The sequence below is a fragment of the Thamnophis sirtalis genome, unplaced genomic scaffold, assembly GCF_051295495.1.
Source record: "Thamnophis sirtalis isolate CommonGarterSnake01/CBP01778 unplaced genomic scaffold, rThaSir2_p1.2 scaffold_8, whole genome shotgun sequence".
Taxonomy (NCBI): domain Eukaryota; kingdom Metazoa; phylum Chordata; class Lepidosauria; order Squamata; family Natricidae; genus Thamnophis; species Thamnophis sirtalis.
In genome coordinates this window covers 50197777-50211607 of record NW_028261388.1, presented here as the reverse complement: position 1 = coordinate 50211607, position 13831 = coordinate 50197777, and the positions used below count along the sequence as shown (strand labels likewise).

Here is a 13831-nt window from a genome sequence, read left to right as displayed (position 1 = left end):
AAATTGAATGAAATCGGGCCTTCCCTCACCACCCATCCCTCCCCCCCCCCCCAAACAATATTAATTGCATTTTGATGTTTTGGGTTTCCTGATTAATTTCATTAATTACCTTTTTTTAGATTTCTTTAATTTTTCATTTAAAAGAAGCTGGTGTACAGCAAGTAAAGTCACAGCATCACCCATAAAGTCATAGCATTTTGCATCATCATCTACTCTCCTTTAGCTCTTTAGTAATCCCTAGAAAATATATACTGTATATCTGTCTCAATTCACAGTACTGAATTGAGGTGGCAGAGAATGTCCAGGGTGGCAGTTAAGAATTTTATTGGTCACCATTCTGACAAAACAGTGTTTGTGACTGGTCATGCCTGCTTAGACAGCCTTCAGCATGCTCTCACAACCCCAAATAGGAGTGAGAAGACAAAACATTTACCAAATGAAAGAAATGGGAACAACAAGTTAGTAAATAATAGAGTTAAACTAAGCAAACATTTATTCATGGAAAGCAGGAAGATTGGAATATCTGAGGAGTACAAAGGTGGGTTTCTAGCATCAAAAGTCCAGGCAGGGGGCCTTCTGGCAATTTGATACAGAAGGCTCAAAACCATAATTGAAGGGAAAGCTCTCTAACATACTCTGTTTTGGTTTAAATACTATAACTGAATTACTTCTTAAATGTTTTTATGTTATAATAACAAAATAATCTTGTAAGCGCTTTTTTTAAAGTAAAACATATTTTATTCTATTACCAAGTTGACTATAGTTACAATTGTTTTAAGGGGCTGTCCATAGTATATTACAACAAATACATATACTATTCTCCTGAGCGCTGCTTGGAGAGTCCAAGCATGGGTTAACACAGTCTATCTGCCTTAGGACTGAGTATCTTTTTTCCCTTTGACCACGCCTCCCATTGCCTCTACAATCTCAGATTAAAAACTCAGTCCGCCCAGTGAGGACTTGAATTTGGGGAGTTCCTCAGTCCTAGAGCAAATAGAGTGGACTTCCCATCATAAGTACTGTTCTATTACCATTACATCCCTAAGACCACCTCATCTGTTGGACATCTGATTCTGCTGAGAGTTGTGAAGTGTCTTACAGCTGCTTGTCGCTGCTGACTCTGTGCAGCTGACTGCCGCTGGTGGAAGCGGAGCGGAAGCGTGAGTCGTTCGCCCGGCGTCTGCCAGTGAACGGTGGGGGGAGGAAGACTTCCCTTGTCATTCCCTTCGTGTCACAGATGTTCCAGGTAGTGCGGAGCCTTCTCGCTGGCTCGAAAAGGTTCGGGCAGCTTTCCCTGCACTGTCGGCTGTTGCGTCGGCCATTTTGGAGATTCGCACGCTTTTCCCCAGCAACAGGGGCAGGAACCGTGCATGCAGCGGCAGCCATTTTGGACAAGCCGTTTCGCAGCCGTGTGTAGCCGGTGTGAGCGAGAGACGTTTACGTGGGCTGCAGTGAACCAGGGAAGCGGTCTCCATTGTCTCCTGCTTGGAGCCGCTGCGATCGGCGGGCCGCCCCACCATACCCCAGCAGCATTGCGGATCGCCGTCTGGGAGGCCGGAAACTTGTCTGGGGTGCCAGCAAGTTGCATCCAGCTGGAGGGCTGTGGATGGCCTGAGGAGGGGCCTAGTCCTGCGGGCACCCCTCTCCTCCATGATCTGCGGGCGCCATTAGCCAGCTGGCTTGCGCCCAATTCGGCCTAGTGAATCAGCTCCTCGTTGCCTTCTTTTTGGCTGAACCACCATTCCAGACGGCGGTTTGGAGCTTCAAGAGGCCCAGTCACGGCCCTCAGCCAAACGGGCCAGGCTGGATCACCCGCCCAAAGGGGACAAAGGGAACAAAGGCTCTTCCAGTAGGCACCCCATGGGGCCTTCTGAGGGCAATGACCATAAGGATAGTGCCAAGCACCGCAAGGGGGGTTCCCCTATTCTACGGGAGCATCACCCATCCCCGGAATGCAGGGAGGCACCTGATCCCACCCCAGGGCAGAGGCTTGAGCAGGGACCTGGCTCCCCCAGGGCGAGCAGGTCACCGTCATCAGCAGGGGATATATCCAGGGATTCCTCCCCTGCAGCTTCATGGTGAAACCCAGATTCTCCCAGTTCTTTCCTGAGGGAGGAACTGGCGCCCTCACAAGTTTTCTCTCCCCTCTGAGGAGGGCTCCACCTCCAGGGCCTACAGGAGCTGCAGGAATTCTAGTAAGGCTCACCGCAGGGAGAGCAAGAAGTCGGCCCTGTCCGCAGAGATGAAGGAGGTCATATCTCTGGCCATCTCCCAGGGCATTGCTGAGGGCATGAAGTATCGTACTGGTAAAGAGGCCCCTTCCAAACCTAAGTATGGGTCCAAACTGACCCCTTAGCAGGCTCCGGCCTCCCCCAGCACTTTGGTGGCTACGGAGGAGTCTGCTCTGGAAGAGGGGGAGGGGGAGGACTTTCAGTTGTGGAAGACGAGGACCTCCCTCCAGACAAACTGACCTTCACCGGCCTTTTTAAGCCTTCTCTCTTTAAGTCCATCCTACATAAGGTGAAGGCGGCCACAGAGTTAGGAACCACTCCCAAGGGGTCCACCTCTGGGGCCTCAGGCACCAGAGACCACAAAGAAGGCCTATTTAAGGAACCAGCCTCGACACAGGAATTCATTCCAGTGCCGGAGCTCTTCATGGACGTGGTCCAGAGGCAGTGGATTCAGTCTGGGACCTTGACCAACCCTGGTGGGGGTGACACGTCTTTGTACACTGTTGAGCAAAAAATGGAAGAAGTCCTGAAGCTACCTGAGGTAGATGTTCCGGTGGTCTCTCTGACCTCTACCTCCAACCTGCCGGCGGACCTTCTAGAAGGTCTCAAGGCGGAGGATAAGAAGTCAGAGAAGGCGTGCCTTAAAACTCACCAGGCAGCCGCCTGGGCTATTAAAGCCTCCACCTCCGCCTCATTTTTCATAAGATCTTCTCTCCTCTGGCTGAGGCAATTGAGATCCAGACCCCACTCTGGGGGATCTCGATGGAGGCACGACTTAACAAAAATCATCACAGCGGTGGAATATTCCACTGATGCGTCCTTAAATGCAGCAAAATTTGCATCCCAGGCACTAGCTTCTAACATTACCTCTCGCTGTTTGCTCTGGCTTCTCCAGTGGCCGGCAGAGATGAAGGCAAAGTGGAAGCTGGCGTCTGCCCCATTTAAAGGGGGTCTCCTCTTCAGAGACGCCTTAGACAAATTCACCATTGAGACAAAGAACAAGAGAAAAATCCTTCCTGCCACCCTGAAGAAAGCAGGCTGCAAGGGATCTGGCTCCTTTCGGAGGATAATGCCCAGCCTTCCACCTCTTCTTCCTACCATAGATCCTACACCCAGCAGGCGATAGGGGTCGGGACAGGGGCTCCTTTGGAGCACAGGGTAGGCTCCAAAGCTCCTTTTGCAAGCCTTTTCATGGTGGATCCAATTCTCGAAACTTCCGCAAGGGGAAGTGACCACCACAGGGATCCCCCCATAGGGGGTCGGCTGCATTTTTACGCCGACAGGTGGGGGCAGATAACCACAGACAAGTGGGTACTGAATACGGTCAGGAGGGGTCTCCTTCTGGAATTTCTGTCCTTCCCCCAAAGAACATTCATCCGCTGTCCATCTCACAGGAGTCCCATGAAAAGGGAACTCATGCAAGCGGAGATCCGCCACTTAGTTCAGATAAGAGCCATAGAACAGGAGCAGGAGAAACGGGTTTTACTCCATACTGATCATCCTGGGTCGGACGTTGGCTGCAGGCCGGCATTAAACTGGCGTACGAACTTCATGGCAAGGCCGTGCCGTGCCGTGTGATGGCTCACTCCACAAGAAGTGCGGCCACATGTGCTGTGTGGGCGATCCAGGTATCAATCATTGACATTTGTCGGGCAGCCATGTGGGCGTCCCCCACAGCCTTCATTCGCAATTACAAAATAGACACCTTTGCCTCGGCCAAAGCCTCTTTGGGGCGAAGAATTTTACAAAAGGTTGCAGAGGCTCCGGACTCTAGGAATTCTTCCCGCCCTGGGACTCTTCAAGCAGTGCTCAGGAGAAAGACCGTTGGCTTACCTGAACAGTCGTTCTCTGGGCGCTGCGGGAGAGTCCAAACCCGCCCAGGGTCTTATTGCCTCTGGTGATGACTTCGAGGAACAGTGGAGGCGGTTCTGAACGGAGTCTTCTTCATTTTTAATCTGAGATTGTAGAGGCAAAGGGAGGCGTGGTCAAAGGGAAAAAAGTTACTCAGTCCTAGGGATTGATAGACTGTGTTAACCCATGCTTGGACTCTCCTGCAGCACCCAGAGAACGACCGTTCAGGTAAGCCAACGGTCTTTCTGAGGGGAGAAAATGCTCACTTCAAAATTGGGGAAAAATATTTCCCACAGTATTTTCTATTCGAACAGTATCAAAATGTTCCCAACCAGCATGAACCCCAAAATTCAGGTTGAAACTGATATAAGAATAAATATTCTTGGTAAAATACTATACTATTGTATGAATATCATTGTGCAGGACCATTGAACATACTCAGTGATGATAGAATCTGATCATATCAGACAGTGAAAATTATTTGTAAGTGATAAGACTTAAATGCTTTGAAAATTTGAACAAAAATGGAAATTACATCTTTTGACTATCTAATTTTAATTCTCATTGTAGGGACGTTGCAGTAGACACTGTAAAGACTGGTATGGGAGGAGCTACTGGTAATAAGGGCGCAGTAGCTATTCGAATGTTGTTTCATACATCCAGTCTTTGCTTTGTATGCAGTCACTTTGCTGCAGGGCAGTCACAAGTCAAGGAGAGAAATGAAGATTTTGTGGAAATATGTCGCAAGCTGAGCTTCCCAATGGTAAGATGAAATTAAATCGCCTAATCAGATATTGTCTGAAAAGATTCTAATACCGAATTTTAAGAAACCCTCAATAAATATTACATGAACAGATTTGTGCAAAAAAACATGACCATTTAGGTATTTATTTAGTAATTATTATAAAAAACCTATTTCTAATAATCTGCGCTTACTTTCTGTGATATATCAAATATTTTGAAAGTAAAAATAAATTTTAATTTTATTAGTTTTTAATGAACAATATCAAGTGACATTAACATAAATCTATGCAAAAAAGGGGGAAATATGGAAAAAATAAAATCTGCTGCAATGAGGATAAAGGAGCAGGTACTGTGCATTTAAAAATTGTCATATATATGAAGTTTACCAGTTTATTTATTACTATTTTGTTTATTAATTTATATGCTGGCCCTGTCACATATATGGATGGATGGATAGATAGATATATTTCAAAAGTTACATATATAACTGAAATCAAGGAAATGGTTGGCACGAGGATAAGATTGTCTCACCCTGTCAACTACCTCCAGCAATCAGCAACCCCCTTAGCGCCCCAACCCAACTGGCAGAACCAGGATTTGGTCTTTTTTGCTATTGAGATAAACCATAAAGCCCATCCAACTATCATAAAATTGTGGTTCCTGTCTTTGATGTCTCATTAATTAACTTTATATGTGGTTCCCCACTCCCACCCACCTCGATATAATAGGTTTTACTTTTACTAACCTGCAACTCTATGGTTATATTACCTAGAGTTTTCCAATGTTGCATTGAGTTTTTTATATTTTTAACCTTGTGATTTGGTCTTGTAAATAAATGCAGTAAATCTATTTCTGGGGAGCATTCAATTCTTTGATTAGTGATGGTACCTATCTCCCCAAAGACTTGATGTGAAAAAAGCTATAAATTTATCATGTGACTACTACTACAAATGAGAAAAAAATATCCATTTTTGACCTCTCCACCATTTAGAAGAATAGTTGTGGTACACATGTGCCAATCCAACAGGAAGTGAATATAAATTAGCCTTGTAATTGGACTTGCAGGGCCAGGCTAAGAAATAGAATAAACATCTTAGCACTTAGACTTATACACCGCTTCATAGTACTTTTACAGCCCTCTCTTAAGTGGTTTACAGAGTCAGTATATTGCCTCTAACAATCTGGGTCCTCATTTTGCCCACCTCGGAAAGAAGGAAGGCTGAGTCAACCTTGAGCTTGGTGAGATTTGAACTGCCAAACTGCAGGTAGCAGTCAGCTGAAGTAGCTTGCAGTAGTGCACTCTAACCACTGCGCCACCTTGGCTCATGATCTAAATCAGTTCATTGAAAATAAATATTTATGGTTTTCTTCTGATGTCCTGTACTTATGTGCTGTGATAATCTGCTGTGTAGTTATGTTTGGTTGATGAAGGATTGTAGAGGTAGAAAAAACACTCTGTACATGTATTCTGGTTGCTGTCAGTTGCAGATAAATAAAAAAGTGTCTGAAATATATACTGAAATGGATGATGCAGTTTTGATAGTGCAAAACTGAAATTACCCACATCTCTCTTTTTTCAAATGGAGACTGACAAAAGATTGCGAATACAAGTATTGCATATATAGGTAGTCCTCGAGTTACGATCACAATTGAGCCTAAAATTTCTGTTGCTGAGTGAGACAGGTGTTAAGAGAATTTTGTCCCATTTTATAACCTTTCTTGGCACACTTGTTAAATGAATCACTGCAGTTGTTCAGTTAGCAACATGGTTCTTATGTGAATCTGGCTTCCACGTTGAATTGGTCTTTGAGGAGGTCAAAAAGGTGATCACATGACCTCAGGACACTGCGACCGTCATAAATATAAGTCGGTTGCAAGTGTCTGAATTTTGATCACATGACCATGGGGATGGCAACAATGATCGTAAGAGTGAAAATCAGTCATATGTCACTTTTTTCAAAAGGTCACTAAATTAACAGTTGTATGTCAAGGACGACCTGTACTGTAATTTAATAACAAATATGTGTTGTACCGAAATTCAAAATGGTCGCACTGATTTCTTCTTGTATTTCAGGGCAGAATGCTGTTTTCACATGACTATGTATTTTGGTGTGGTGATTTTAATTATCGTATAGATCTTCCTAATGAGGAAGTAAAAGAATTAATTCGGCAGCAGAATTGGGATGCTCTTATTGCAGGAGATCAACTTGTTAATCAGAAAAATGCAGGGCAGGTAACATTGCATATTTCCTTTAAAGATATATGGTTTCCTCTTTGCTGTTAACTGTTGCTGTTAAATGTTAACACCTTCAGTATCAAAGGCTAGTTAGTTAACTGGCTTTTTAGAAGTATTACTACTCCGATGCGTCGTATCAGTTATTTTGTGTCCCAGAGTAATATGTTTCTGTTTCCAAATAGGAGTTTTTCAGTTCATATTTGAGGCTCTAGAATCTCTTTTAATTGCACTTAAGCAAAGAAAACCTTAGCACTGCTTCCTTTGATTTTGCACAATTTGAAAAGATTGGATTTTTTTTTAATCATAAAAGCTTTTATTTTTCATTGCTATTGGGCCATTAGGAGCCTTGTTTTCTTGATATTAATGAACCTTTTGATATTTTATCTGCCAGAGATCCTATAAGCTCCAGTCATAACCAATTTGCATATATTGTACATGTGGTGTTGGTAAATTAAGTATCATTTGAATACATTTGTTCTGCTCAGATCTTGCTTTCTTGATGCTTAGTGTATTGCTTTACCTCAGCCAATGGAAGCTGAATCCAAATAAGATGGTCAAAAATGGCAGGTTATAGTTTGATTATGATTGTCCAGCCCAAACGTGCATTACAAACGGAGATATACTGTACATAATAAAGCATAAAAAGTTTTTCAGAAGCCACTGAGACTTGGAACACTTGTGGATTTCTCTTTTGGCTGATGAAAATAAAAGCATGCAAGTAAAAAATTGAAACAATGCTCCCTAATATATACCATGAAATAATTTTCTCTAGTTTTAGTTCCATTTCATTTTTAGTGGTCAATTCAGATATAATTAATAGGAATAATAGAATGATACAAATAAAGTGTCTACATAAAGAAATAATAAAAAAGAAATAAAAAATATCATTTCCATTGCTTGTATTCTTTTTAAAAAATCAACAATCTCCACAGTCGCCATTCTGTTTGATCTACAAGTAGAATATCTTCGGTAATAATTTATTAAAATTGTATGCTATCTGACATGATTTCCAATAACTCTGGGTAGTTCATAACAATAAAAATACAATAAAATCAATAAAGATAATAAGCACAAGAAAGTAGATGAAATTTAGCAAGGGATCTCACTCTTCCTTCTCAAAGACCTTGTTGAAACCCCAAGGGTCTTCTTGGTTATTCTAAGCAATAGCAGAAAGAAATCCAGATCTCAGGCGGTATTTCATTTTCAATGGGTAGACAGTGCTACAGAGAATGTATTTTCCAAGGGTCCCAATAGATTGTTGTTTAATTGAAGGAACCCCAATTGTACCAACTCTGGAAGATTGAATTAGGCAAGTAGATACTATGGGAGACAGGTGGACCCTCAAGTAATCAGGTCCTATGCTGTGTAGCCCTTTATAGGTAACAACCAGATACATAAGTTAAATTTTGTAATTTCGCTTTAGTTTTCAGTTTTCAAATTCTTTGTGCAAAAAAATCAGACACAACTCTTTTTGATATACTGGCTTCCTTTGAAGTGGTATAGTAGAGGAAGACATTCTATAAATTCAGTCAGACTAGTCTTTAGGATGTAAAAAAAAAGTTGCTATGGGATCACTCATCATACATATAGCCTCAATACTAGACTATGCACATGAATTATATGTATATCTTCTTCAGCCTATTTGGTTGGAAACTTCAGCTGGTCCTGAATACATATACTTTGGTAAGGATCGCCCTATTTTAAGATCTTGCCAACCTTAACGCTGAGAGAGAGTAGTATTTTAACTTAGTAAGACTAGTTACAGTAAATGCGTTTCAGTATACTGGCATCTGATAATGTGGAATCTAGGTTATTATAGAGTACAATTGAGTATTGTAAAATGCCACATTTTTTTCCATCTTTGAAGACCTATGGATGTCATAAGAAAAAAAAAATCCCCAACATCAACATTCATAAAATATATCTTGACTATTTTTAATAATTATATTTGGTCGCTTTTTCAAATATATGTGTCATTTATACAGTCTGCAGCACTTATTTTTAGATTTTTTTTCTTTCCTCTTGTAGGCAGAGTTCCCCCCACCCTCCACTCCCTAAATTCTACCTAATCTACTAACAGTGTCAGCTATGGTATTAATGTCACTTATAATATTCAGAATTTCATAAATAAATTTTATACAGCAAAGTTAAGTTTTGCTTTGTAGCTTTGTATGATATTGGTATAATATTAAAGTTTTCCTAATGCTCTAATTTCCTTCCTACAGATATTTAGAGGCTTTGTTGAGGGAAAAGTAGCTTTTGCTCCTACATACAAATATGATTTATTTTCGGATGACTATGATACCAGTGAAAAATGTCGTACACCAGCTTGGACAGATCGGATACTGTGGAAAAGACGAAAATGGCCTTTTGACCGATCAGGTGAGATAATGAAATGTAATATTGCCAATACCAAGTAGTCTGATAAGGATTAGTTCTGTAAACATTCTGTACAAAAATGGAAAGTATTAGAATTATAAGAAATAATTATATCTGATTCATGGATATTTTTGGTTTTACTTTCATGTGGGAAGGCACAAACATTTTAACACTAGAAATTCATTAAATATATTCTAAAAGTTTCTTTCTAATAAAAAGGGTATTGTGAAAAAAGCCCTGAAGTAAAATTCCGATTTACTGCTTCAAATATTTTAATTTATGTACTTGTAGATTATATATGTATGTTTCAGTACAAAACTGAAGTGAGAATTTCAGACTGATTTCCTTTTCCCTTTGTAATCCTATAATCTGAGGTCTCTAGAATATATCACATTTTTTTTATTTTAGCGGAAGACATGGACCTTTTGAACTCCAATTTTGACGATGAAAATAAACTTCTTTACACATGGAATCCAGGAAGTCTTCTATATTATGGACGGGCAGAATTAAAAACATCTGACCATAGGTTTGAACTATCCTTTCATAACAGCTTCTCATCCTTTGAAAAACTATTCCAATATGATCCATGGCCTTGGATTAATTTATGACTTTTATTTATATATTTTCAGGCCTGTTGTTGCGCTAATTGATATAGATATTTTTGAAGTTGATGCAGAAGAGCGACACAAAGTTTACAAAGAAGTAATTGCAGTTCAGGGACCTCCTGATGGCACTATAATGATTTCCATTAAAGGATCATCATTAGAAGATAACTATTTTGATGATAATTTGATTGATGAACTTCTTCAAAAATTTGCAACTTATGGTGAAGTTATACTTATAAGGTTAGAACGAATTCAATTGTAAATACTGCATTTTTTTCTTAAAATGTTCAAAATCTTTTATTTGGAGTAAGCTAAAATAATAAATCTTTATGTTTAGAATATTTTGGGGAAATTATGGTAGGACATAAAGCAAAATTATTCCAATTTTCAGAGAGGCTTCCAGCATAGTCTTTTCTATAAGACTAATGATAATACAATTAGTCCTCAACTTACAAGAGTTCATTTAGTGTCCATTCAACGTTGCAACAAAAGTTACTTATGACCTTTTTATGACTTTCTGACAAACAAAGTCAATGGGCATTTTGGACTCAATTGTGGTCAAAAGTCAAGGACTACTTATATATTTTCAGCAGTAGAATAAAATACAAATGCTAGGTATGCATTTTAGAGTTTCTTATATGTATTGTTTCAGGCCTTTTTATACTGCCTATGTCCTTGGTGCCACTGGTGGCATGCGGAGCCAGTTGTTAGGGCATACAAAGCATTGCCCTGTCAGCTGTAGCGCACCAGCTGACCGGCCTTCTTTTTTGGGTGTTTTTTTCCTTCCAGAGGCTTCCCTGAAGTCCCTGGAGGGCGAAAAAACACCCAATGTGCAAACCAGAAGTTCAGAAACCGACTTCTGGTTTGCGTGTTGGGCAGTTTTTCATGCTCCGGAACCTTTGGGGAAGCCTCCTGAAGGCTCCGGAGGATGAAAAATGGCCCTACGGACAAACCAAAAGTCATTTCTGGGTTGCCCATAGAGCTGTTTTTCGCGCTCTGGAGCCTTCATTGAAGCTGCCTAAAGGCTGGGGGGGGCAGGAGAGGCCCTCTGCAGGCTCCTAGAAAACCCCGGGAACCTGGGAAGGGTGAAAAAAGGGTGCATCGCGGGGGGGAGGGTAGCATGGGACGTATGCATAGCATTATGGGTGTGGGCATGCCCACGAACGCCTCCCCCACGTTCCCTGCTTTTGGCATGCGATCCGAAAAAGGTTAGCCATCATTAGCCTATGGTTACAACCATAAATACCTTTGTGTTTCTATAAAAATGCATTGCTTGTAAATATGAGTATACCTGTGATTGGATATTCATCAATATCCAATTCAAGTGATGTAGTATAATATTGTATGATAAGAAGCATTGAAACAATCCAAATGGTATGGGAATAATATACAGAACAATGTTGGCACTTTCGGTTGGCAGTGTTTTACTTTAACTTATGAAAATTTGTAAATAATAATTTTTAACATATTTGGACATTTCCTATGCCAAAACATTTTTATGGCTTAGTGTTGTATGTCAGCTGGGCTACCACTGCATGTTAAATATATAACACTGTCTTAAGAATTATGGCTGTGTATTCAGTGTTCGGGTCTTAGAAAAACCAAATTGGAATGGCAAAAGGGTTCTCTTTATTCTTTTTATAGGTATTTTTTATTTCTTTGGAGTAAGTTTTGTAGCTATTATTGCATCTACATTTTGTTTCAGGTAGCCATATCATGCTAATCATTTGGGCCAAAGTAGAAATATTGAAAAAAACAAACTACAGAGAAAACATATAGATGAGTAGTAATCTTCAGTATGTTGTATCATTATTTTTAAAATTTGTTATACTTTACAGATTTGTAGAAGATAAAATGTGGGTGACATTTTTGGAAGGCAGCTCTGCTTTAAATGTTCTGGATCTCGATGGTATTGAGGTAACAATCATTTCTATTCTTATTTATACCTCTGTAAATAATAGTAGTGTAAGCAGAGTATGTGATATTGTGATGTATTTTAGTATTCTCTAAACATTAGATATAGATATTTGATAAGCCATTCTTGTGAAATTTGGGACTTAAGGTTGAGGGGCACTCTGCTTCAGTATACATATTCCTTCCTGAGTCAGTGGTATATTAGGACGCATGGGAATGATGAAGCAACATGAAGTGGTTGTTTCTAAGATTCTGATTGTTTCCACATATGTTTGCATGTATAACCTTATTTTATTTTGCAGCTAGCACAATGATGTCAACCTCAGCAAAACCTATAGGGGCAGTCCTCAACTTACAACCTTTTGCTTACTGACTCTTTGAAGTTACGACACTGAAAAAAGTAACATTACATTTTTCACATTTAGGATCTTTCCAACAGACTCATGGTCAAAGTTTGGACGCTTGGCAATGGCTCATATTTATGACAGTTGCAGTGTCCAGGAGTCATGTGATCACCTTTTTGTGACCATCTGACAAGCAAATTCAATGGAGAAACCAAATTCACTTTACAACTCTCTTGCTAATTTAACAACTGCAGTGATTCACTTAACAACTGTGATAAGAAAGGTTGTAAAATGGGGCAAAACTCACTTAACAACTGTCTCACTTAGAAACAGAAATTTTAGTCTCAATTGCGGTTGTAAGTCAAGGACTATCTGTATTGTATCATACAAAATTCTACTCCTTGTGAGGGAAGTCATGACAAACAAAAAGGGACAGAATATCATGTGGGTCATGATATCATTTGGCACAGTTCTGCAGATGTTCCTATTTCTAGATTAATTTTTTCAAATGATCATGTTTGTTCTTTTCTCTCTAATTACCGTGTAAAGAAGTTTTGGTTTGTGGGGAGGAGGGGTTGATTTGATTTTTTAAAAAGAAATTGTGTGAACTATTCTTTCTGGTTGAAATTCAGGTTCTTGGGAAAACTGCTAACATTTCTTTGAAAAACCCTGATTGGATTAAAAGTTTAGAAGATGAAATTAGTTTGGAGAGAGTTAATATTGGGCTGCCTTCATCAACAAGTTCTACTTTGCTTTGTGAAGATGCAGAAGTTACTGCAGACTACGATATGGAAGGTTTGCTAGATTCAAGATTGATTCTGTTCAGTGGGTGCTATTTTACAGCTCATGTTACTAATACAACACATCACAGTTGAATCTATTAAATTTATTGAATTTTAGGATAAGAATAAAAACTATTTTTCTCATCTGTTAATACCACATTCCCTTATTTGGTTCCTAAATTTGTCTATCAACAAAATCTTTTCTAAATTTACCTTATTGATTCTGTATGGGACCAAGTTAGCCAATTTATATGAAATTATTAACTTTTATTTGGCACATATTTACCAGAATGAGATGTTAAAGTGTACCTAAATTTCAAATAGAATACTGAGGAATATATAATAGTTAAGCTCCTGTTTATCGTCAAGATGTCAGGGTTCCAATAATTTAATTAGCAATAAGTTTGCTAATATCTATATGGTTTCCACTGTGCTAACGTTTCCGAAAAGTTGAAACACCTGTCGTCCCAGGTTTTGGATTTGGGTGGCTGGGGTCCCTGTCAAATTGTATGAGGCTTAGCTTAACTTGATCCATCACCAGTTCTTGTTTGTTTATTTTTATTTTTATATAACTGTTAATATTTATTTTGTCAGTTTGGAGTTGAGACGTGCCTAAATAAATAAATTAAAATAAATTACATTGCATTATATGACTCTTCTGACCTAGGTTTCCTGATACAATAAAAAGCACACGATTAGGTCCAAAACCCTCTTTTTATTTCAAAGGATGTGAATTATATTCATT

General features: G+C 39.7%; 1 protein-coding gene across 5 annotated transcripts in view; it reads left to right on the top strand.

Annotated features, from left to right (window-relative positions):
- SYNJ1 (synaptojanin 1) overlaps positions 1-13831 on the top strand; it is a 59121-nt gene that overhangs the window by 24572 nt on the left and 20718 nt on the right. For all 5 annotated transcript variants that reach the window (XM_087721605.1, XM_087721601.1, XM_087721602.1 and 2 more), the window contains 7 exons: positions 4653-4845; positions 6901-7059; positions 9288-9444; positions 9850-9967; positions 10071-10286; positions 11885-11963; positions 12937-13099. In XM_087721605.1, coding sequence (XP_087577731.1) covers positions 4653-4845; positions 6901-7059; positions 9288-9444; positions 9850-9967; positions 10071-10286; positions 11885-11963; positions 12937-13099 — 1085 coding nt within the window. The remainder of the gene's footprint in view (positions 1-4652; positions 4846-6900; positions 7060-9287; positions 9445-9849; positions 9968-10070; positions 10287-11884; positions 11964-12936; positions 13100-13831) is intronic.